At 26.5% G+C, this 25,363-nt stretch overlaps 1 protein-coding gene across 2 annotated transcripts in view; it reads left to right on the plus strand.

Annotated features, from left to right (window-relative positions):
- The first annotated feature begins 2,269 nt into the window (after positions 1 to 2,269).
- The window catches only part of LOC135922890 (basement membrane-specific heparan sulfate proteoglycan core protein-like), a 92,504-nt gene continuing 69,410 nt past the window's right edge, over positions 2,270 to 25,363 (plus strand). The window contains exons 1-4 of one of the 2 annotated variants that reach the window (XM_065457400.1): positions 2,270 to 2,451; positions 2,694 to 2,826; positions 19,515 to 19,683; positions 20,203 to 20,375. In XM_065457400.1, the coding sequence (XP_065313472.1) occupies positions 2,410 to 2,451; positions 2,694 to 2,826; positions 19,515 to 19,683; positions 20,203 to 20,375 (517 nt within the window). In that variant the 5' untranslated portion in view covers positions 2,270 to 2,409. The remainder of the gene's footprint in view (positions 2,452 to 2,693; positions 2,827 to 19,514; positions 19,684 to 20,202; positions 20,376 to 25,363) is intronic. The other variant, XM_065457399.1, reaches the window with a different exon arrangement.

Below are 25,363 nucleotides of genomic sequence, written 5' to 3' on the forward strand. Positions count from 1 at the left end.
GGCCCGAATTTTTATTTAAATATAAAAATTAATTTTTTTTAAAAAAAATTATATTAACTCAAAATAAAAGATATATGTTAGTTTCTATAAATAAAATAAAATATTTTTATTTTACATAAATAATTCAACATAAAATTGATAAATTTTGATATATTTAAAAAAAATTCCAAGACCCGACCCAATCCATTTTTTTAAAAAATATTAGGCCCGCCCCAGCCCGAACCCAATTTTTTTTAAAAAATAGGTCCTGCCCGGAGCCCCTTTGGGTTGGGTATAGGCCGGGTCTACTTTTGCAGATCTCTAATTTAGATATTAATAAGTGTCATAGTCATTACTTTAATATATTTGTGAAATGATGTTCAATAATAACTTCAAGATGCATTTTAGAATTTTTTTATAAAAATTCTCTCCCTTCCCCTCCAACTTCCCCAAAGCAAATTCCTGTCTACTCGCCTGATAAATTTAAGGTTCAAAAGCCTAGCGTAAGGATTGGAAATCAGAATTCCTATTTTTTCAGAATCTTTTAAAAATCTCGAATTTAAAATTATTATAAATGTGGCGTTTTAGACAGCTTAAGTACCCATGATTAAATGAAATTGATAAAACTATATATATATAAAGCCCGACCTTAATAGGCCAGGCTGGCCCGCAGCACAGGCCCTAATATCATATTCTTAACGGGCATGGGTTTTTGAATTTTATATTAATGGGCTTGGCCTAAAAAATTTTAATTTAACTTATTTAAAACAGTTGCTAACTTAAAGAAATATTGCGATTTTTCCCTCTAATAATAATAAATTTTCATATTCTAAACAAAATGATTGCCTAAACCCTTAACTAAACCCTTAAATATTGTTTATTATAAAATACAATAAATAAAATTTTTGGATATGGACTTGGGCCGAGCCTGGGATATTTTTTTGATACTTAATGTGGGCGTGGGAATTTTTTTATATATTAGATATGGGCCGGATCTATGATATTTTTTACTGCAAGCCTGGGTCGGACTTGAACAAAAAAGAAGGCTCCTGAAGATCTCTGATACAACCTACCCTCCTCTATTTTTTAAAAAATTACCCATTTGCTTATTTTTGAAAGCGGAATTATGCATTGTAGCCATTTTTCGCGTTTTGACATAACACCAAATCAACAGATTTACTACGTTAAATATTTACACCCCGATTGATCAAAGCAGTACAGTCCAACTTTAACCCCTCAATTACAGTTAGCGCAAATTCGAGGCGGAGAATACAAAATTATATCGTATTTTGTAATTTTTATCTCACCCAAATATTGCTGAGCCGAATAGGCAGGCTCGAATCATCATTGGTATGATGAAATGACCACTCCCAATTAACATGGGATGAAATGATTTATAATCAAACTATCATACTTAATGAATATATTCAGTAATAATAGTACACCGGGTTTAAAAAATAAATCCTGTTAGGTTCAAGTTTGTAAAATTTTCTAAACAGTTTATTTTCCAAAAACTCAAGTTAGTTCCTTGTGGTTCAGGTTTGGTTCACAGCTCTGTTTTTAAATTAAAAAATGAGGTTATTTATGTGTCAAAAAGTTACCTAAACTTAGATTTTATTTAATTTATTTTAAAATCAAATTATGCTAGTAAGTATTTATAACAGTATACTAAACTATTTTTAATTTGACCAGATTTTATCTTACACATAAATGATTTATGATTATATTTAAGGAATAAAATTAAGTGATTTTTTTGGTATTTAGAAAACAGACGATCATGGAGATTTAAATAAATTTTAGATCCAATCGAATTTTTTTAAAAAAGAAATAATTATGAAGGATGAGGGTTGGGTCTTGTGTGGTGATATTGTTAAATAATTTTAACATGGTTAAAAAACAGGTTATTTCACATTCGTTCTCTTAAATATTTTCTTGATTTATAAAAACAAAAAATTTAAAAAAAATTAAATATTTATGTATCTGATTAAGATACTGTATTTAATTCATGAATAATTGAATTTTGACGACTTTTAACCATATGCATGGTCCCTAATATGGAATGGATTTTATCATATAAGATTATTCATAATTTTTTTTAAAATAAATATAAATATAATAAATAATAATTAAATAATATAATCAAAACAATGCTTTTTTTTACAATGCTATTCTATAATATAAATTGTATTTTTTTAACTTTTGTTTTAGAAATAATTTAATCAGATTTTTATTTCAGAACTACTATTGATTCCTATTAACTCTTAAGCTACTTGATATATTATATATTTATAAAAAATCGAATATAATTTAATACAACATAATTTTTTCGTAATTTTGTAAATATCATTTACCTATAATTTTTTTTAGATAATTAAAATATAAAAATCATTTTGTAAAATAATGTTATAATTTTAAAAATTCGAATTGTCGATGATTCCAATATTATACATTTCTATTCTTATATTCCAGTGGGTAAGTTACCAATAAATAAATTCGGTTTTTTTTAAACTGCAGATTAAAGGTCTGCACAACCGAGCCTAAACTGGCCGTAAAGATTAAGATTTCCCAACCCATTTAAAATGATAAAATTTCATTATTCGAGGTTTAAAATAATAGTACAAGTTTTCCGGCTATTATTTTTTAGCTCGTCAGCTCTCGGGCTTCAGACCTATCAGCTATCAAAATTTATTCCTTAAAATTTATACTAATAATAGCAAACTCTGGTCAATTCTGCTCAATATAGGCCACCATCTAAACGTACCTTTCTAAATAAAATTCTAGACGATGAAGATATTGTTGGATCGGGGGAAGAAGGAAGCGGACACTTGTTATCTGAAAATGAATTCAGTAAATTTATAATAAAATTTTATATAACATCTATACCTTATATAAATTTTTTTTTTATGTAATACTTATTATAATAAAATCAAATACTTTTCCTAGAAATTGATTTAACGATGATTTTTTTATTTTTATATTTATTATTCTATTCTTCGTCGAGACGAGACATCTTACACTTGCTATTATTATCTATCTTCTAAACAAATTTTATTCCCAATCCCCCTTCCCTTTAAAAAAAGAAGCAGACGGTATTAAAATCATCTGCCTTTTGTACAATTTTTTTTATATAAAAAGAAAATATTAAATACTGATTTTATAGGGAGAAAGAAAAATTTAGGACGAGATTGTCATAGTTTTAATTAAAAATAAAAATAAAAACACTAATTAATTTCAATTAAATCATAAATTTTCCCCTTTAAAATTTGAAATAATTTTTTTGAACTTTTCCTCATTAAAATTTATCATGTTAATTTTATTAAATTATAGTAAAAAATTGTAACATTATTTTCTCTTACTCAACTTATTGTTTTGTCAAATTAATTCCTCTTTTTTTGAAACTTTATAATAACAATAATGAGATTGTAGGAATATTAAGCTTTCTTAACAAGTTATTATAAGCTATCTAAAATTTCATGCCAGGAATTCTTATAATATTTTTATATGCATTATATTTTTAGATTAATAATAAAATTATATTATATAATACAGTATTAACCTAATCAAAAAAAAGTTTAAACAGTTTACTGCCGCAAATAAGAGAAATAGTTGGTTAAAAAATTTTTTTTAAATTTGTTTGATTTATGAACTAATTTTCAAAGAAAAACATTTTTGTTTATTTAATAAATTTCTTGTAATAAGAAGTTAAGATTTGTAAAAAGAAAAAATATTTTACGGTTCGTTAAAAAAATTCGTACAAGTTATTCAGCCCGTAAAATATTTTTGTGAGAAAAAAATCATAAATTTGCATAATTCAGTTTAAAAAAATTATAAAAAAAAATATTTCCGGCCCAGTTCGATTATTTTTAGCTCGTCTGATGTAGCATTACGAGTGAATGCTTGTGTAAATAATCCCTCAATATATGTTTTTTCATTCGCGCATTTATTAATTTTTTAATGATAATCAATGGCGATTAGAGGTGCAAGCCAGGCCCGGTTGTCCGGAAAATTTATTTGAATTTGTCCGGACAAAAAAATAAACGGGTTGTGTCGGGAAAAAATTATTAGGCAGGATTATTTATGAATTGTTATTTTATAAGTGATAATTCATAAAGTGTAGTGTTTTTAATTTAACTACTCCACAATATTATAAATAGTTGTTTATTTTGGTGTTCAAGTTATATTTTGGGTTAGGCCATATATTTAAAAAAACCAGGGCTAGGCCGAGCCTTAGTAAAAAATTGGAATCTGGCCGGGTACAAATTTGGCTATGATTTTGTATATTTATAAAGATACATTTGAGATCGTGAAACAAAAATTATATTTGGAACGACAATTTAATAAATTATAAATGGCTGTGATAGTATATTGAATTCATATGATTTTTGCCAATGATTTATTTAAATCATAAAAATTATCCGTTTATTAATTGGAAATCTGAATATTTATTTTAGACTACTCATTATGGGTATTTTGCATATTAATAAAAATGGCCACCAATATTTCTAGGTGATAAAAATATTGTAATTGACATGCAAGTCAAAAAAAGATAGCCGCCATATATTTAAATTAATATAATGATTTTTGATTGATTTTGTTATGAAAAGTTTATATATTTATAAACCTGGCCCATAATATGTTTGAAGTGACATAAGAGCTATTCATTAGTTTATTATTTAAAGGTTCATACATTTAAAATTTTAAAATAGGCAATATCTTTATATCATCTCCGTTTTGGTTGAATTGGAAGCACTTTCTAACATCTATACCAATATTTCGTGCTTTATTAGTGTTATAACTAATATAGTAGAGAGTAGAAAGGAAAATATTATATTTGTAAGAAAATTTTGGCGAGTCGTAAGATCAGAAACCGACTGAAAACATTTATTTAGAAAATTTTATAAATTTTTAGTGCTTAATTCTATATTATTTTAATAGTAGTAGACATGGACACTGACAGTATTAAAAAATTATTAAAAAAATTGAGATCATGCTAGAATAGAAAATATAGAAGATTGAAATATCTGATTTTTACTAATATTAATTGACTGACTAGTACTTATTAATACCTCATCAATTTTGTAAACCGCAACCGAGTTATAAACAAAATGAAAGCTATGACGTCAACGTTATAAGCGTAAGCTTTTGGACACAAATTTTAAAACTTATTCCGAGCATTTAAGTAGGGGTTAATTAGTATATTTTAATACTTTAATCTGTTTATAAATTAATTAGAGAGGGAACCAAATTATTCATAAAATCACTTAAAAAATACATCTTAACAAAACTTAGGATAGATGTTATAAATATCTTGTTTGTATTAATAATTAGGACCTTATTTATTAATTATAATCCTTTAATCAATTTTGCAACCACAAAAAAGTAACCGAATTATTAGTCAAATAATAACTATGATATCACATCTTAAGCATAAAGTCATACTTCTGGGAGCGTTAACTCTGAAATTTATATCTAGTTAATATGAATACATTTTAATGCTTCACCCCGTCATGTAGATATTATAAAGAAAAATGAATTATTGTTACAAAAAAAATGCCAAGATTACCATGATGCTAGAAAGAAAAATTATGAAGCACTGAATTCCTAGGCGAACTAATATGTAATGCCCGAAGTTTTTCCAGTCAATAAACATAAACCATCATAAACGAAATAAAAATAATAGCACGCCTTAGGTTGAGTATTAAATATAGGATTTCCTTCAATTCAAAAATAAATACATCTTGATACATTAAGGCTTCTTTCCCCCTGTTCAAAATAATTTTGAATCTTAAATTCAATGATCTTTATAGATATTATTTGATCCTTTCGATTTATTTGACAGTTATAAAAGTAAAATAGTTTAAATCTCATATTTTGACTCGAGTTACATTTTCAAAAATTTGATATGAATCTGAATCTTTATTAATCTCGTCACGGTTCACCCGAACTTTGCAGATCCATAGTTTGTGCTTTACGTATTATAGGATCATTTTACATATTGTAGTATCATAATCAACTTATAGACTATAGAAGATTTATAAAATTAAATTTTTTTATTTAATTAAATTTAATAAAGCTGTAGTTATATTTATAAATACGATAAGGTAAATGTAATGAGCAGACCCATAGTTTAGTTGTATTAACATCCATTTACTTTAATATATAATAACCATATAATTAAATTTAATTTTAAAAAATTCTTACAAATAGTCTTTATGCCAATAATATTAATGTAATTTATAAAAAAAGCTAATAGCTCTTTATAACATTACATATATTATATAAGGAACTTTAATCATAAATTACGCATAGTGTAGGATTAATTACATTAACGCATAAAACAGTATTATATTTTTTTTAAAAAAAGAAAAATACAGGAAATCGAAAAAATAAATAAATATTGGGATAGATGTAAATGAACTTCGATTTTCTTTAAATTTGACTTCGAGTATTGCTAATAAAAAAATTTAAATTTATTCCATTCTATCGAAGGGAGATAATGATTTTAAAATTAGTTATAGGACTGAGTGGTTAGGCGAAAGAGATAATCGTTTATAATTGCATAAGTTGATTTGTTATTTTAGACTCTAATTACTGAAGGAATTCAATGTTCCCCGAGAAAAAAAGATTATATCGGTTCTGACCTAACTAATTCAAAAAGAGTTTAGGCTGTGTCCTAGTTCAACCTATTCCCAAACAGCCCGCTGTTTAGTCAGCTATGTAACTTCAACTACATAGCCTAAAATAAGAGAATAAATGCCACCAAACACTTAAAACAAAGCAAAATAAGGTGCCCTAGTTCAAAAGCGGTTTAGTATCAAATATAATTTGAACCAAGACATCACCATACCCTGCTATCATAGTTAGCACGAATTCGCGAAGAATTACGCAAAATACTCCACATTTTTATGTTCTCCGCCACAAATGTCTATTTTTATATACTTTACCGCGAATTCGCGCGAACTGTATGCAGGGTTAGTCCTGAGAAATGGTAAATGCATGGAATAGCCTTATTAGTCACAGAGACCTACAAAACCGAACTTTTTCGACTCGATTCGCCTTGTGGCTCGATAGAAAAAATATTTTTTGCACGGCCCGTTTTGGCTCGAATATCTCTATTATGGAATTGAATTTTAGTATTATGGAATTGAATTTTAGTATTATGGAATTGAATTTTAATATTCAGCAATAAAATAGCTAATTTAAATGATTCATTATGAAAAATGAATAGTAAAATAATTGTCACCTCCTGATCTTTGTTTTAAAACTTTTTCTATTTTTTTAAATTCTAAAAGCAAGAAATATTGTTGATGTTTCCAAGCTCGGCTCTATTTTAAGTTACAGTGTCCCTTTTCAGAGACAAGTACTAACTTTAAACTTATTTTGGTATGTATACTATAATTAGTATACTAATTAGAGGGAGATTACAAGTCACTATGCCTCAGAAAAAAGACAGTATGTGACAAAAAATAGCTATATATTAAAAAGATATTATTTGTATAAAATAAAGCGCTCTTCCTAAAGTATTCAAAATCCACATATGTTGATTCTTATTATAAATAAGAAAATATATATTTATATATTTCGAGAAATGATCTTTACTTTACCTCCCCCTCTCCCTCTTGTTTTTTAGCTCTATTTTTTTGAATAATCTGTTATATATTAAAGAGATGAGCATTGTATAATATAATAATAGGAAAAATATAATTTAATTTCCTTTTTTTATACAATTTATTATATAACATAGTGCAAACAGATCTATCCTATACTCAAACCATTTCTTTATATGCTCTTCCTCATTAAAGTTTAGATTTTTTTGAATATACTTTACATTTTTTGGATTGTTGTTAATTATAATTTAATAATGGTAAAAAAAATAATATTTTTTGATATTCTATCCTATTCTTTCAATTTAGTTTTTAGACCACAACCTAACACCAATATTTTGTTATTAGATCCTCATTAAAGTTTAGTTTTTTTTTGATATACTTTACATTTTTGGAGGTTGTTAATTATAATTTAATAATGGTAAAAAATAATATTTTTTTAAGATCCATATATCCTATCTTAAATTTCGTTTTTAGACCACAACGTAACACTAATATTTTGATTGGATTTATAAAATAGTAGCACTACGAATGTACGAATTGAATAAATGAATTGTTGGTATATTCGAAACGAGTAAAAGTTTCATATACTAATTAGAAAAGCATTATTAGATTAATATCCTATTCTTTTTTTTTGACATAAATCCTGATGTTGAAATAAAGTTATAAAATAAAAAGGTTCAACCCAGGAAGAAATTGAATATGCTTACGAATAATTTCAAATAATTTTGAACAAAAAAATAATTTCGAATAATTCCCCCGAGTAATGAAGAATATCTTTATTGATCGACGAATAATTTTCCATCATTACTCGAATTTCTGAACCAATAATTGTATTGTTCGCATTCATTTAGAAACTACTTTAAATTTTCTTTACTAAATAAATATAGGACCTAAAAATAAAGATAAATGGGTGTAGGCCAAATTCTTTTTTGCTTACTTGTAAAATTTGAATATTAAATTTTATTATAAGTTTTTGAGCAAAATTACTAGTATGTGAAATAAAGGTGCCTTAGCTCATATCTCGTTTTGGAAAAAATGAAATCAAGCAATTTAATGTTTAAATTAGATTTTATGTGAAAGCAAATATTTCTTAATCAAAATTCCGTGCCCCCCTTCCCCCGAGATGTATATTGACTGGAGTTCTGCAATGGGCGAATTTTTAACCCGCTCGGCTGCCCGTCTATGGTTTTCATTTAAAATTCACCTGCCAATATAAAAAAAATTGTTTATCCCGCTCGCTCAACATTTAAAAATTATTTTATTAATTGGTTTAACTCTTAATTTAATGGTTTTTTAAAAATAAAATCTGTATATTATGAAATGGGAAATTTTTTTAAAAATAAAATCTGTATATTATGAAATGGGAAATTTTTTTAAAATAAATATAAGTCCCATCTACTTATTTTCAATTCACCCCCCCCCCCCCTTCCCCCCCCCTCCCATAATATTTTTAACCTACCCTCTAATGTTTAATATGGCCTAAAAAATTATCTTGAATAAGAATGTAATGATGGCGTTGTTGAAATGAGAATCAATTAATAAGGGCCTCAATTATAATATGTCAAATTTAAATTTAAAGTCTATTAAAGTTAAAATATTTTATATCCCTTTTAAAAAGGGAAAGAATTGAGCATTAAACGAATTAATTGAAATTTCCTATTATATTTGAATCTGTTCTTGTTCGCTTATATTTTTATTTTATATTTTTAAAAAGAAATATTAATTTAATCACGAAAGTCTAAAATATTTTTTGATCAACTTGCTTGATAAATTTAATAAATCATCAAAAGGAAAAAATGGGTTTAAAGGTTTTTTAACTATTAGCGCTTTAACTATAAAAAAATTTTCCAAATTTGTTAAAATAAAAAATAATTCATGATACGATATATCTTAAAATTAAATTTAGGCCTTTCGTCATAATACGAATTAACTCATTTGTAATTTTTGATAGAAATATAAGTATAAACATAATATATTCACAGGCCTATGCGTAGCCTAGCTATAGGAAATATGAGTGACCTTTTCCCAATAATTATTGTTGATGGTACAAGTAATAATGAAACACTTGAATACATATGATCATATCATAGAAAAGCAACTGATTTATATAAAAAATTACCTGATAGAAATGTTGTATTCCATATCAAATCAACTGAAGATTCAACCCGACCCCCTTCGGTTTTTTTAAAAATTTGCATGTTGGTACTATATTCACTAACTTATAAAAATGTAAAATTTTACTTTTAAAATCCTCTTACTTCATGATATATGGCCATCTTTAGAAAGGCGGAAATTCCAAAATACACCTTATTTAATTTTAAATATCTCAAAAAGTAATTTAGCTAAATACCTGATTTTAATTTTATTAAATAGCTCTTTAATATGACATAAAATTTATTTTACTGGAAAAAAGTCTATTACCAAAAACCGGAAATGGCTATAAAATAAAAATTGCTCTTTTTTATACTTCTTAATATTTGTACAAAATCCTAGATTGGGACGAGTACTGGGCCAAAAGTTATTACACTTTAAATATAAGTAGTATGGCTTAAATCCTATTATACCAAATATAGAGTAATTATTTTTTTAAAAAAGTGGGCAATATATGTGAATAATAGCATTAAAACTAAAATCCTAAAAAATCTGATTATTTTGCATTTATTAAATGTTAAAAAACTCAAAACAACATTTACCAAATTGTATTGTATTATTTTAAATATAACGCATAAAACCAAGTAGAATAATTCCGAATGACGTTGCAAATAAAGTAATAGAATTTTATAATTCTGGTGAAAACAGCAGACTTATGCCAGGTATGAATAATTTTATATCAATGAAAGCTAATGAAAAAAAAAACCAAGTGCAAAAGAGATTAGTTTTATGTAATATAAAAGAATTATTTACCAATTTTAAAGAAATAAACAGTAATATAAAGATAGGTTTTAGCAAGTTTGCTATCATGAGACCAAAAAACTGTATTTTAGCAGGCGGGTCTGGAACGCATACAATGTGCATCTGCACATTTCATCAAAATTTTAAGTTAATTATAATTGGTGGTAAATTAGATAAGTTAACTGCAAACCAGCATAACTTTCCATTTCCTCCCTTAAAGATTATAAACACTACATTGCACAAAGTCTATGCAATCCAGCCCAGCCTTGCTGTTACTTAAGGAAATGCCAAATGTGTCCCGGCACTTTGGAACTTAAAGAAAGGCTACACTTATTGTTTGATAATGCCATAGATTATATAACATTTAAACAATGGTTGGCAGCTGACCGTAGTACACTCGAAACTTTTACAAAGTCCGCCAAGGAATTTGTGGAGTATTTGATTTAGGAATTAAATATTTCAATTCCTCATTGCTATATTTATTCGAAACAATCTTCATTTTTTAAGTCATTAAAATCGAATTTGAAGGATGGGGAATATCTTATAATATCCGATTTTGCAGAGAACTACGCTTTTGTAGTTCAAGATCACGCTCAAGGTTTCCATTGGACTAATAATCAAGCAGCACTTCATCCATTTATGATTTATTACCGCGAAGGCGATATCATCAAACATTTAAGTTACGTGATTATATCAGATTGTCTCAAACACAATACTCGTTCCTTTCATTTATTTCAAATAAAATTAATTCTATTCTTGAAAGAAAGATTTGATAAGATTTCAATAATATTTTATTTTTCTGATGGAGCTGTTTCAGTATAAAAACAAAAATAAACTTTGTAAACCTCTACAACCATTATAATGATTTTGGGATCAAGGCAGAATGGCATTTTTTTGCAACTGCACATGGCAAAACTCCTTGCTTGCGATAGTTTAGGGGGAATTACTAGGTTGGCGGCTAGAGCAAGCCTGCAAGTCCTCATGAAAATCATATAATAACTCCTATTGACTTATATAATTATGCGAGAATCAATATCCCGGGAATTAATTATATATTTGTGAGCAACGTAGAATATTTAAGAATGGAAATCAATCTTGAAAATAGATTTTTAATGGCCAAATGAATTCCCGGAACACAAAAATATCATTCATTTATTCCAATGGAAGGAAAAATGAAAGTCAAATTTTATTCTAATTCATTAGATTACTTAATGTATGATATTATTTAATTAATATGTTTATTAGAATATTAATTTCCCATTAGCTAAATAAAGTTATAAAATTTTTACAATTATTTTCCTCAAAAATAAAATAGCTAAACTTATGTGCTAAAAATGACACAATGTCTACTAGTGATCTGCATAGGATCTAATTTTTCTAACACGGCCATAAAGATTTATAAAAAAATATATCCGGCCCGATCCCAAACGAATTTTCTTTTTATTTATTTTGTAAATTACTATACATTTGTAATATAGGATTTAAGCCATACTACTTATATTTAAAGTAATAACTTTTGCCGTCCCAACTTTTTGCCCAGTACTCGTCCCAATCTAGGATTTTGTACAAATATTAAGAAGTATAATGTCTATCTGTAAAAAAAACATAAAAGAAAAAAACGAGCAATTTTTATTTTATAGCCATTTCCGGTTTTCTATATCCGGTTTTTGGTAATAGACTTTTTTTCAATAAAATAAATTTTATGTCATATTCTAAAGCTATTTAATAAAATTAAATATAGTGTATTTTGGAATTTCCGCCTTTCTAAAGATGGCCATATTTCATGAAGTAAGGCGATTTGAAAAGTAAAATTTTACATTTTTATTAGTTAGTGTATATACTACCAACATAAATTTTTAAAAAAATCGAAGGGGGTCGGGTTGAGAATCGACTTTTTTTGGTTGATTTAATATAGAATACAACAAATACATAATTGTTATTAAAATATACAGAAGTTAAAATAGATTAATTCGAGCATTTCCTTTACATTTATAATAAATTACCTCCAAACTATTTGAAGTACGGAATGAATGATGTGATATTTAATTTATTAAATTTTTAACTTTGTTAAATGGCTCTATTTTAAAAACGGCTAATCCAATATTTTAGCCAAAAAATATTAGGCAAGCTGGTGATTTCACTTATAGATGGCAGAAAATTTTAGACATTTAAATCTCGAGGCTTGTCAGTGAGTATAATGACAAGGTGAAAGCAATATAATATTTTTAATATTATTATTATTATAACAGTATTTCTCTAAGCAGTTGTGTCTAAATTTTTTTAGAAGTAATTTTGGTTTTACACTTTTTGTGAATGAATTTCAATTATAGCCATTATTTTTAAAAATATTTAACTTGTAGTTCTCACAAATTGAGCGTTTGTGTTTTGCCGTATCTTTTCAAAAAACGTAACATACCCCTTTTCTAAATTGAGATTGCCTTTTTGTTAGTAATCGTCGATTCAAAATTCTAACTAAGTTATTAAAAACAGAATAATTTTTTTTAAATATTCTAGTATGTCTTTTTATCTCACCAATTTCTAAATATCCCATTTTAAAGGATAACTCAGTTATTTTACATTTTATATAATATTTCAAAAATGAATAAATAAAAAAGTATTAAAGAAGTGGCATTTTTTAAATAATGCTAACGGATTCGACCAAATTGCACGATAACATTCTAAATGCATTATTTGCGTTTACAGCGCAGCTTAGCGAATCGCCAATCTAGGACTGGAATACATTTTCAGTATAGTTGGATATGTAAATTCAACTCAAACTACAAGTGGGTGCTGAAGAAAATCCGATAGGAATTTAGAATTAAAGGCTAAAATTATAGTTGTTTGCGAGAACTAAGGTTTATCCGTTTTTTTCGCAGGCTGACACGGATAAAAATATAGTGATTACTCAACTATAATTTTTTAACAATTAAGCTGATTTTTCAAATTTTAAAAATGCGTCCAATCAATAAATTCTTCAAAGTTTAAAAAATAACATTGCCGGAAAAAACACATTTAAACGGCTCGATTTCGCCTTTTAAATTAAGATTTTAGCCAAAATAATATTTCGCCAGAAAACTCGAGTAGATGCCCACACCTCTCTGTCAACTATGAGCAAAATCCCCAGGCTTGCATAATATTTTTTGGATAAATATTCGGGTAGCCATTTTTAAAAATCGAGTCGTTTAGCAATACTAAACACATTCACTCTAACAGATAAAATATCAGAACAGGTGGACCCAAACTTTCATTTCATCATAATAATTATTAATATTTAGCATAACTATTTAATTAAATATAAGTTACATTTTATTTTTATTTTACTTTTCTATAATATATAAGTATGTATATAATTACAATTAGTAGATAACTTTGGATGGCAGGCTGGCTTGCTGGATAATAATCTGGGTTGGGCAATGGACTTTATGTGTCGGCATTTTTATCTTTGCATTTAAATCAATTTTAAATATTCTTATTATTGTATAGTTATTTATTATTATTACACCAAAACCATATAAATTATGGGAAATAAGAAGGCAAGGCAACACAAATTTCGCCTTTTCACATTATTAATCGATAAAAGCAAAGCATTTAAAGTGATATTTTTAAATATGACACATCACGTTTCTCTATCCAATAATTGAATAAAAAAAATGATTTTCAAAAAAAACATCATGAAACTATTATAATTTATAAATAATATTTTATTTATTTTTGCATAATTGTTATGGCGAATAAAAATAAAGTATGAATTAAAATATATTCTGCACATAGGCGTAGCCAAGGAGGGGGCTTCAGGATGTATATCTCCTTACTCTCTTCGGAAATATTTGCTCGTTTTTGTAAATATGACTTTTTGCTAATAAAATATTTTCCTCATACACTTTGGTCGAAGTTCATTTTTTTAAAAATAAATTGTATAGAACGAATTATAATTTATTTTCAAAATTTATAGATGAGGTGGGGATGCAGAAATTTATTTGGAAGGGGACGTGCTGAATTTCTCATCGCAGTCACAGGCATGTGTTCCAGAGTGTACCGCGAATATTTGTAAGAATCTTGTACTACATTGAAATCTTTTTGACATTTTTAAGAAGATAACTTATATCTGTATGAAGATACTTTATTTTCAAAAGAGTCTGATTTAATTTTCATATCCGTGATAAAAGAAACAGATACAAATACTTTTTTTTTGATATATTTGCTAAAAAATTTAATATTCACTTTAAAAAAATTATTTTTTTTTCCGTTTATTCTTCCATTATTTTTATTTCTCCCCAATTTATATATTTTAAAATGAATATTCATTACTCTTATATTTTGATACACCATGTATGCAAATTAGATATCAATTTAATTTCTAATGATCATATTATTTATAGGGTGGAATACAAGATATTTATATTGCATTCTACCATTTTGGATTGCATTTTCTGGGTTTTAAAAAAGTAATTTTTGAGGGGATTTCGATCTGTTGATCGTATTTTTATAAAAAATTCTTTAATAAAATCTATTTTGGTTTTTAATTATGTTTATATAAATGACCTATCGTTTTAATATTTTAGTATGAGCCTCAAAATATCATGTGCTTATTAGTATTTCTCTATGTATTCCTGTTAGTTGATTTATAAGCTCTCCATTCCCAGTCTAATTGTTGGTTCACTTATAATTCCTTTGTTGTAGTTATGTGGGAAAGCATCATATTAATTTTCTATGAACCACGGGTTAAAAAGTTTATCATTGACTTTATAGTTTATTGTGTGGAAGAAATAGATAAATTTTTTCTTAAAAAAATATCTTGCATCTAATGTATATTCTTTTTGATAAAATGTTTTCGATATTTTTAATAACTTGAGTCTGTATTTATGTTATTTTTATAAAAAAAAATTTCTAATCCTTTTTTTTAAATAGCAGTTCAACTTTGTTATTTTAGCAATTTTTGCATATTAAATTATTTTATTTGCAAATAAATTGAATAATAATATGGAAAATTTCTAACAAACCCCCACAACACTGCAGTATAAACTCTAAATATTTGTTTTAAGATCCGAATGATGTTTGGCATTAAGCATTTCAAAAATTTATTATAATTAGGGTATTTTTGTTCAACCCAACTATCACACATTGCAAACCCATTTTTCCCCGAACTTATTTATAAAGTCGAAAAAAAGTTATAAATGCCTTGATCTCTCTAAAAAATGAAACTAGATAAATAAAATAATATATATAGTGCATTAATTAGTTATATAATAGTAAACACAATTATGAGTATTCAGACTCTATAAATTTAAATTATTATCTTTTTTTGGTAAATGTTCTCTTAGAATAAATTCGTTATCTCCTGTAAATAAATTTTATTATAAATTACAATTGAGTTTTTAAGATATGATATGATCTGGCCTCGGTTTAATTACATGAAATGGCATGCGCAATGGTATATTTCAACTATCCTTGGACTTAACAAAGTAGTGAGTAAAATCTGCCACCTCACCAAGTCATCTTGAGCTAGAGATTATCAAATCTAAAATTTAAAAAAAAATTTGATAGAACAAAAAGATCTGTTTTTTAAAAAAAAATTTTGTTGTTTAGAAAAATGATTGTATTATATTGTTTGTGAATTTAAGGATACTTGGGAATAGTAATGATTGTTCATTCATTCTGTGAGTGTGAGGTCTTTTTCTTTTCTAATAAGGAGTAGATAATAAGGATATTTATTTACAAAGGAAAGTTGCATTATAAATAAATATATTGACCCGTGTTACTTAGTAAACGTAAAAAGTAAAAAAAATATAATCAGATTTGGACTTTAGTTTTACTTGAGTTTATATTATTTCTTTTTTATTATATACTGGGAAAAATTTTGACTCTTAAATATTCTTGAATCGTTTAGTTTTTCCCTGATATTTTATTTTGAAATATATTTTATTTTGAAATATATTTTATTTTGAAATATATTTTATTTTGAAACATATTTTATTTTGAAATATATTTTATTTTGAAATATATTTTATTTCAATTTTTTGAAGTTTATACTTAAATAACTAATACACATTCCATATGTTATAATGGCAGTGGCAAGCAAGCACACACATGTATAAAAAAAATTATTTAAAAAAAATAGTAAAAGTATTAGTTTTATATTAGGTTTTATCATTATTATGTTTTAAATTATTATGCATTTGAAATATTTTTTAAGGTTGTATCCAGGATTATTTTTTTAAATGCAATAAAATCCATTTAAAAAAATATATATTATGTGATTGAATCACCCGGTTGCCTCCGATCTACTATAAATCAGCCCCTCCCCCACCAGGACGGAACCACGAATTTGGATTCAGAAAAAAAACATGGTCCTTGCTGAATTCGAACCCATAACTATCGGATTGGCGATCCACGCACCAATCGATTATGCCACAGAAGCTTTCCCGATCCGAACAAAAAATAAATAAAACACCGATTAGTTCAACACTGCCTTTGGTAGTAACTAACAATAACCGATTTTGGTAAGGGGAAAGAGGTTATGGGCCTTTTCTTTTTTTACCATAAATTTTACATAATATTTTTAGTTACTTCCTCGAACTTTGGCCTATTATATTTTTAAGGTTTGCAAATGGTAAAATTTTTCGGTCTGGCCCAGTTAAAATTTTGTTTTGCCCGACTCTGTCTGATTCCAATTTTTATTATGGCTACTCGGCCCAGTCCGGGTTTTTAAAATCCAGGAATATATCTTATGGGGAAAACCCAATAATGGTGAGAGTGTCGGTTTTATGAATTTTTTATTAAAGCAATAAAACATAAAAAGTCATGGTAATTTAATCAATAAAATATATTTTAACAAAATTATTAAGCTTTAAAATAATTTTATTTTTATTCTTTTTAAACACGCCAGGCATATCTACTTTTTGCCTGTCCTTTAATTTTTTGCCCGGCTTAAGTAAAAAAATTCAGACTTTACCCGGTCCATGGATCGGGCTGGGCATCGCAGATCTCTAATTTTTAATTACTATTTAAAAAATTATTAATTTGTTGGGGAGACCAGAGATTGTTGGGACACCTTTCTTTCAAACTAAATAAATTCAATATAAAATATCTTCTGAATCCTAAAAATATAGGTTATCTGAAATAGTTAATATATATTTTTTATAAAAATTATATATTTTGAGAAAATTGTCTGAAAGAAATTTTTTGGCAAAAAGATGATAAATTATAAAAACAATATTAAAAATTGCCCAAAACACATCGCCTCAAATTTGGCGGAAATGGTTATCTCAATAAATTATTGTAAATGCCCATTTTTTCATAACGCCGATTAGACAAAGGTGTAGTAGATTGCAAAAATTTGAGTTTAACTATTCGGTATATTTTTTTTGGTGGAAAGATTCAAGAGAATTTAATAGAAATGATAGATTAAGAAAGTACTTATGCGGAACTCCAAGTTAAATTTTAAATTTAAAAATAATTCATATAATATTAATAAGCCAGACCTATGATGATGCAAATGTCATGTTTGTTTGAAATGGAGAAGTTACATATCTTGATCAAAAAAAATTAGTAAAAAGGTACCCCATATACATTGCTTCAAACAAAAGTAGCATTTTGTTAATAATTGTCATATAAAGATTATTATAATTTTCAATTTTTTCAATTTACTAAACGCATAGTCAATTTGTTTTAGGCGTTTTAATTGCCCTGTAAATATAGGTCATACCAGCGTCTACATGAATGGGGGGGGGAGGGTAGGAACAGGGAGGTAGGCTAGGGGTAGGATAAATTTATTGCAGGGTTATATATTAAATTTTATTGCTGTAAAAATTAATACTCTTATTATAGACCTTATAATACCATGATATTGCTAAACATCGACCAAATCTATATTTTGCATACAATCATAGACATTATTTTCCAAATTTGATAATTTTCTGCTATCCTTTAAATGTAATTTAAAAGGGTTAGACATCCTATCAGTAAACTCATATTCATGCCAATCAATATATTATAATAATGCATTCATTGAAAATGAGGGGGTTTTTAATTGAATTTATGTTCTAAAAATTAACTCTTTTAGATTCACAATATTTTACTAGTTGGTAGTAGGGCATTAATAATTTGAGTTATTCTTTTTAAAATTTATGAAAGGAGTACCATTATAATTATAAAGGTGTAATTAATAATGTGAAAATATCGCTGCCGAAGATGCCTAAAAAATTTTAGGTGGGTAGGTATAGATTTTTGAGGAGGGTTGCATTCACTGAATACCATTAGATGCTGAGCCATACACTTAAGAGACTTTTATACAAGAGATGGACTGGTCATTTGGAAATATTATAAGTCATTGATGTTTGAGAATATTAATGTAATATTTTCACTAAGGATTAAGTTCGGCCATTGGTCATTTGTGTCAATTAACAATATCTTCAATCTAAATACCAATTTAGTGGATGCTAAAAATTTCTCTAAATATACATTTAATATATTAAAAAATTGTGAAAACGTTAAGGATTAATTATTAAAATATAATCCTTTTTTATGATCTTATGTGTGGTGCTACGTATTATTTTTTTTTGCTTGAAAAATCGACATCATTTTTTTTTAAATAATCATATATATTTTTTTGACATCTAAAGTTTTGATTACTCTGTTAACTTTTGAGAGATTAGTCAATATTTTTCAGATTCACAAACTTTATTGGGTTTTTTTCAAAATCCGGCTAGGGGTGAGGATTTAAGTATAAAGCCTATGATGTTAATTTAATTGAATAAAAGAAGTTATCAACTTCTTTTATTTATCCCCCCTCTTTGGAGTTAGAATACCCATTGTTAAATAATTATGAATACATCTTCACTTATCGTTTTCATAAAATTTACCTTCCAATTAAAATATCCTATATAACTATATAGACTAACCAATTCAAGTTATAGGATTACGTCGTAGGTCATGCTTTTTGATACATCTTTTTGGGACTAATAAACGGGTGAAAATAATACTATCTCATTTATATGAATATTTTATTTCTTTTTCTATTTTTGTTTTAAAAAATAGTAATATACAGGTGCCGTATAAAATTGATCGATGTCACATACGATAGAAGTTATTCGGACAGGGAGAACACGAATTTCAAAGAACTTTCCAAAGGTTTAACCCAACAATTCCTCAAACTGTTCCCTAGCGATTGGCAAAATGAGCTGAAAATATCAGTAGTTCAGATAAGGTTTCTTTTTTCCATTCATTATAAATAAATATCAGAGACCTGCAGGGCTGTATTTTAATTTTTTTAAATATACCCGGGCCCAAGTCTAAAATTCTTATTTTTAACTGAATATTTTAAATCGCAATTATTAGCTATAAAAATTAGAAATAAATGTAATATATTTATATATTTTAAAAAAATTCGGGCTAGACCGGGGCCTCCGGGGCATGCAAACTCAGAGCTTGGAACTAGAACTCTCGGAACCGGGACAAATCTAAAAAGTTAAACCAGAACCCAACATGAGTCTTAAAATTTTAGAAACCGGAACAAGAATCCATTATGATTTTATGTTAAATGTTTTTTAAAACATAAACCAGAAATGATAAATAAATTTAGTAAACCATTATCATATTCGGTGGTAATAAGATGCTCATAAATATCTCAGTATTTTATAAATCAAGATTCGCGAATGTATCTAATCAATTTTTTTTTTAAATACCTTTTAATCCTCATTATTTAATTTTTTTTTTAAAAAAAAAGGCCTAGCTCTGACATTAACGCGATAGCATCATTAGACATATCTGCATCTGAATTAGTTAGCAACAAAGAATTGACAAATATAATATGGGACGCTGTTAAAAGTAGTTACATAGGAACTTACAGGGTATCTCCCGAAGAGTTTAGTTTTACGGCACTATCCGCCATCAAAGATGGTTTATATTTTTTTAACTTTTTTTTCTGGAAAATAGAATTTTGTCAAATAATTATTCCATAACGTTTCCATTCCACCTTTAGCAACGTTTTCTAGAAAATTCTTGAATGTCAGATATTATAAAACCAACAATTTTATTTGTTAATTTATAGATTATAATTGGGATAGGTCATGCTTAAAAGATCAATTTTTTGTCTAAAGATGCTATTAGATCCTAAAATAATGATCCTATCAGTGTCTAATATACCTAGAACAATATTTAATAGAAGTATATTTTTTAACCTACAAATCCCGATCCCGTAATATGTCGGATGACTTTTGGAACTGGTCGAGTCAATTGGTTTAGGCCTCATATAAGATTAATTTATTTTCTGGTTTGCTAGGGTTAGCAAAATATTTATTTTTAAATAAAAATTAAAAAATCGATTTATTTGATTAAATCATGAAATAATGATTTTTTGAATTTCATCTAATTTAACTAAACATAAAAATTTTGCTATGGAGAAAATTAAGCTAGAGAAAAGTTATTAATAGAATTATTATATACATTTATTTTATCATATTAACATCTATTTTTCAATTAAATTTATGAATTGTTTATGAGAAATTAAAACTTAATGAAAACTTACTTTTGTTTGAAAAATTTCAAAAATTTAACATAGAAAATCCGGGAATAAATGTTTTGAACATGTTTTTGTCTTAATAGAAAAAAATAAGTAATTTAATCAGTGTTGTTAAAAGCTACTTTTGATAGTAGCGCGCTGCTGATAACGCTATTTGGCAAAAAAAGGTACTAAAATGTAAAATGTATGCATTATTTATTTTATTGCATATTAATAATAAAATCATTGCGCAAATCTAGAGTGGGGAACAGAAAGTATAAGTTTTTGTCCTACTAAATAATTGTTGTAGTACTTGAGGGTAATGTGATATTTAATTTTCTAAACTTTTTATATAAGAAAAACTAACAAAAATGTTCATTTGAGTATTCTAGATTTAAATTCTTCGATGATTTATTAGGTAGTGTATCTTCTTTGGGTATTAAATTAATCAACGTTACCAATAGCTTATTTGGCTGCTCCTTTCTATTAAGTTAATAAAAAATCAAATTATAAATGCTTTATTTCACCTTCTTGTCCCAATAATCTATAGATGCGTAGATGTAAGGCTAAGAAGCGGCTGATAAATCTAATTTTAAAGACTTTCAATTTTGAAGCTATTCTAAATGTCCTTCACTATTTTATGCATAGGGAAAGGTAATTCCATAATGTCATTTTTTATGAAAATTTGTGGTTATCATCTGTCTCAAAATTATCATTGGCGGCATATTGTATTTTAAATAACTTGATAAACTAGATTTGTAAAGCATTTTTTGAAATATAAATTTCAATTAAATTATTAATAATTTTTTTTTAAAATAATATATATATATATTTATTATATAAATTTTAAACTACTCTAAAAGAGCACGCTACCGATCGCTATTTTTTTTAAAAAGTGCGCGCTACTTTAACGACTCTTATTTGTTTTCATAAAAGTTTTTAAAATTTGTCATTTTTTTTCAAAAAACACTTTATTATCCTCACTTTACCATATTTTGCATAAAAGTTTTAATTACTTTATTTAATTATTAAAAATGATTTTATATATACTATGAATTCTGAAATTATTTATTTGGTATTATAATAAATTCTTCTTATAAATTTTTAAATTCGAGAGATACTCTTTATAATTATTTCCATCTGGCTTTATTATTGGCATTCAATATTTTGATACTAAGAATATTTGCATTTAGTACAAAAATATTAATCCCTATTCTAGTTTAGGCTACGCTCAAAACTTGGAAAAAATCCCAAATCAAAAACTTTTATGAAAATAAATAAATGAAGTTATTAATAGCGCGCTACTTTTTTAGTAGCCTAACTAATAGCGCACTATTTAAAAAAATAAATTTAACCACATCATCTTAGGCCTTTCTCCAGGTTCTTATCTTGGGTAATTCCATGACAAATCGACCAACGATTCGGCCGACCATCTCAAAAATGATATTAGTTATTTATGTTGTAAATGTTAATAAAATCAAATTTTAGAGTGCTAGCTCAACCAGATCCAAAGATATACGCCTTCAAAGTCGAAAATCGCGAAGTGCGTAATTTCATTAAATCTTGTTATTTTAAAAAATACTTAAGATAGAGTTACAAATTATATATCATTTTATAGCCCTTAAAATTTTACGTTGGAAAATATTTGTAAAAATAAAAAATTAACATTGTTAGGAAGGGATTTTTTTGGATGTTAATATTCACTAAAAATGTTATTACCTTTATATTAAGCGATTTAATAAAAAATCTCGATAGCCATTTTTGTTTTTTTAATTTTATTTGAATTTTTATTATTTTTATAAATAAAAAATGTAATATAGATGGCGTTATATTATTTTTTTTAATATATAATTTTTAATAAAAAATATGAATAGTATTGTGATTAAATTAAAAAATCAATTGAGTATAACCAAGAATGATGTCCTGGGGCGATATGTAGGCAGGCAGATATATAGATATGATTTTATTAGGACGCTATATTGTAAAATAAACATATTTTAAAATTTTATACACAAACAATAAAAAAAGAATACCTCTTGTTTTAATATTATCCCATTTTATGCTAATAAATAGATATTTTTGTGACGATAATTTGTAGGTACGTCCTGTTACTGCAATAGGATCTACTACTGTTATTATTTGATTAATGGGTAACCATATCTTTTCCTCAATTGTGGGGTAAAAGAAGGATGGTGAGGGTCCATGGGGATGTAAAAAGGAAATATATATCTCCTCAGTAATTTCATTATTTTTTAGTATTGTGGCTAACCACCAAAAATCGTCATAAACATATGTTACGAATCCTTTAATATCGTCAAATCACAAATTATCGGCATTTGAGATATTGTTAATTTGAAAGTCCTCTGCATATGAATATATTTTTGTTGTAAGTTTACTTAAACTCAAAAGAAATACAGCATATATTTCCCGAGTTGGAATGGGACGAGCTAAATTGACGTAGTTTAATCTCTTGTAAATTGTATTGTTCGCTGGTTATATATGTAAAATTTAGTGATGGCATGTTTTGTTTTGCGAATTGATATAAATCAACTGGTGTTAAAATGTGTCCAGAACTGATGCGCTGAAGGCTTGAACGCGCTGCTAATCTTTTTAATGTTCCACCAAGGCCGTCACATGGACCTTTTCCATGGGATATAACTGAAAAATGCCATTCAGCTGATACACCAAAATCTGATTCATGATAACAGATTTCTAAAAAAATTCCTGTTTTTATATTGCGCAGCTGATCCGTCAGAGCAGTAATATATTTGTTTGGCTTTTTGCTGAATTGATTGGTCAAAAATTTTATCATTTTAGAGACCTGCAGAGGTACCATTTGTACGGCTCGGCCCGGCCCAGATTAAAAAATTTTCGGCCCGGCCCGGATTTTTTAAAATTATATTCGACCTGGTATATACAAAAAATTTATTATTTCGTATTTTATCATTTTTTTCGGCGAGTATTATCATTTAATAAGCAATATTAGCTGATGTTGTTAAACGCTCGTTTTGAGCCGATTTTTAAAAACGGCTAACTCAATATTTTCGCCAGAAAAATATTGACTAAGCCTTGAAATTTCGATACTATATGTCTAGACCTTTGCTCCTTTTATGAGCAAAATTTTCAGGCTTGCATAATATTTTTCTGGATAAAACACTGAGTTAGCCGTTTTTAAAAATCGGCTCAAAACGAGCCGTTTAACAATACTAATATTTTTTTTAATATTCTAAACAGATATATAGTATATTACAAATTGATACTATAAAAATTTTGTGTAAATAATATTTTGAGAATATACTATGTATTTATAAAAAAAATAAAAATGATATTTTAATTAATAAAAAATATATTATATATTATATAATAATGTATTTAATCCTTTGCGTATTTATTCCATGGCAGGAAACTATAATTTTATTATGTAATAGATACTATGAGTGTTAGCTAGTGTTAACTTTCACCAAACATTATATTAATCATAACTAAATATAATCATTATAACCATATCTAATTGACGAATATAATAATTCATGTTGTATAAATTTTTTAAAAAAATACGGCCCGGCCCGGGTATATTTTAAAATACGGCCCGGCCCTGGTACCCGGGCCGGGCTTAGGGCCGGGTCTGCAGGTCTCTGATAAATGTACTGCAATAACATTATGTTAAAGTGACTGATATTACCATATAATTAGGTTTTCTATATTGCCCTTATTATTATAATATGCTATCATAGGATGGATAGTGGCTTGATTATTATTCCAGTGGAATCCTTGACAGTGTCTTGGATTATAAAAGCACAATTTTCAGAGAAATCACAAATTATCATAAATTCATTTGGTTGTAAAAAATGTTTAAGTTTTGAAATATATGATGATTGATTGTAGCGATGATAGGAATAAAAAAATAAAATAAACTGATAAAATCGCTATTTTCAAATAATAACGATAGTAGATCCAAAACAATGAAAAGATATATCTACAAATTATGGCCTTAGGAATTTCTAGTAATAAGCTCAAAATTATAATAGTTAGAATATAAAATTTTAAAATATGTTTATTTTATAATATAGCATCAATAAAATAATATCTGTATGGGCTGCCTGCATACATATCGCCCCAGGACATCATTCTTGGTTATAATCAATAGATTTTTTAATTTTAATCACAATACTATTCATATTATTATTAAAAATTATATATTATTTTGTAAAAATATAACGCCATCTATATTACAATATTTATTTATAAAAATAATAAAAATTCTAATAAAATTAAAAAAACAAAAATGGCTATCGAGATTTTTTATTAAATCGTTTAATATAAAGGTAATAAACATTTTTGAATATTAACACCCAAAAAAGATCCCTTCCTAACAATGTTAATTTTT

Source organism: Gordionus sp. m RMFG-2023, chromosome 1, assembly GCF_954871325.1.
Source record: "Gordionus sp. m RMFG-2023 chromosome 1, tfGorSpeb1-WG-v2, whole genome shotgun sequence".
In the NCBI taxonomy this organism is placed as follows: Eukaryota; Metazoa; Nematomorpha; class Gordioida; order Chordodea; family Parachordodidae; genus Gordionus; species Gordionus sp. m RMFG-2023.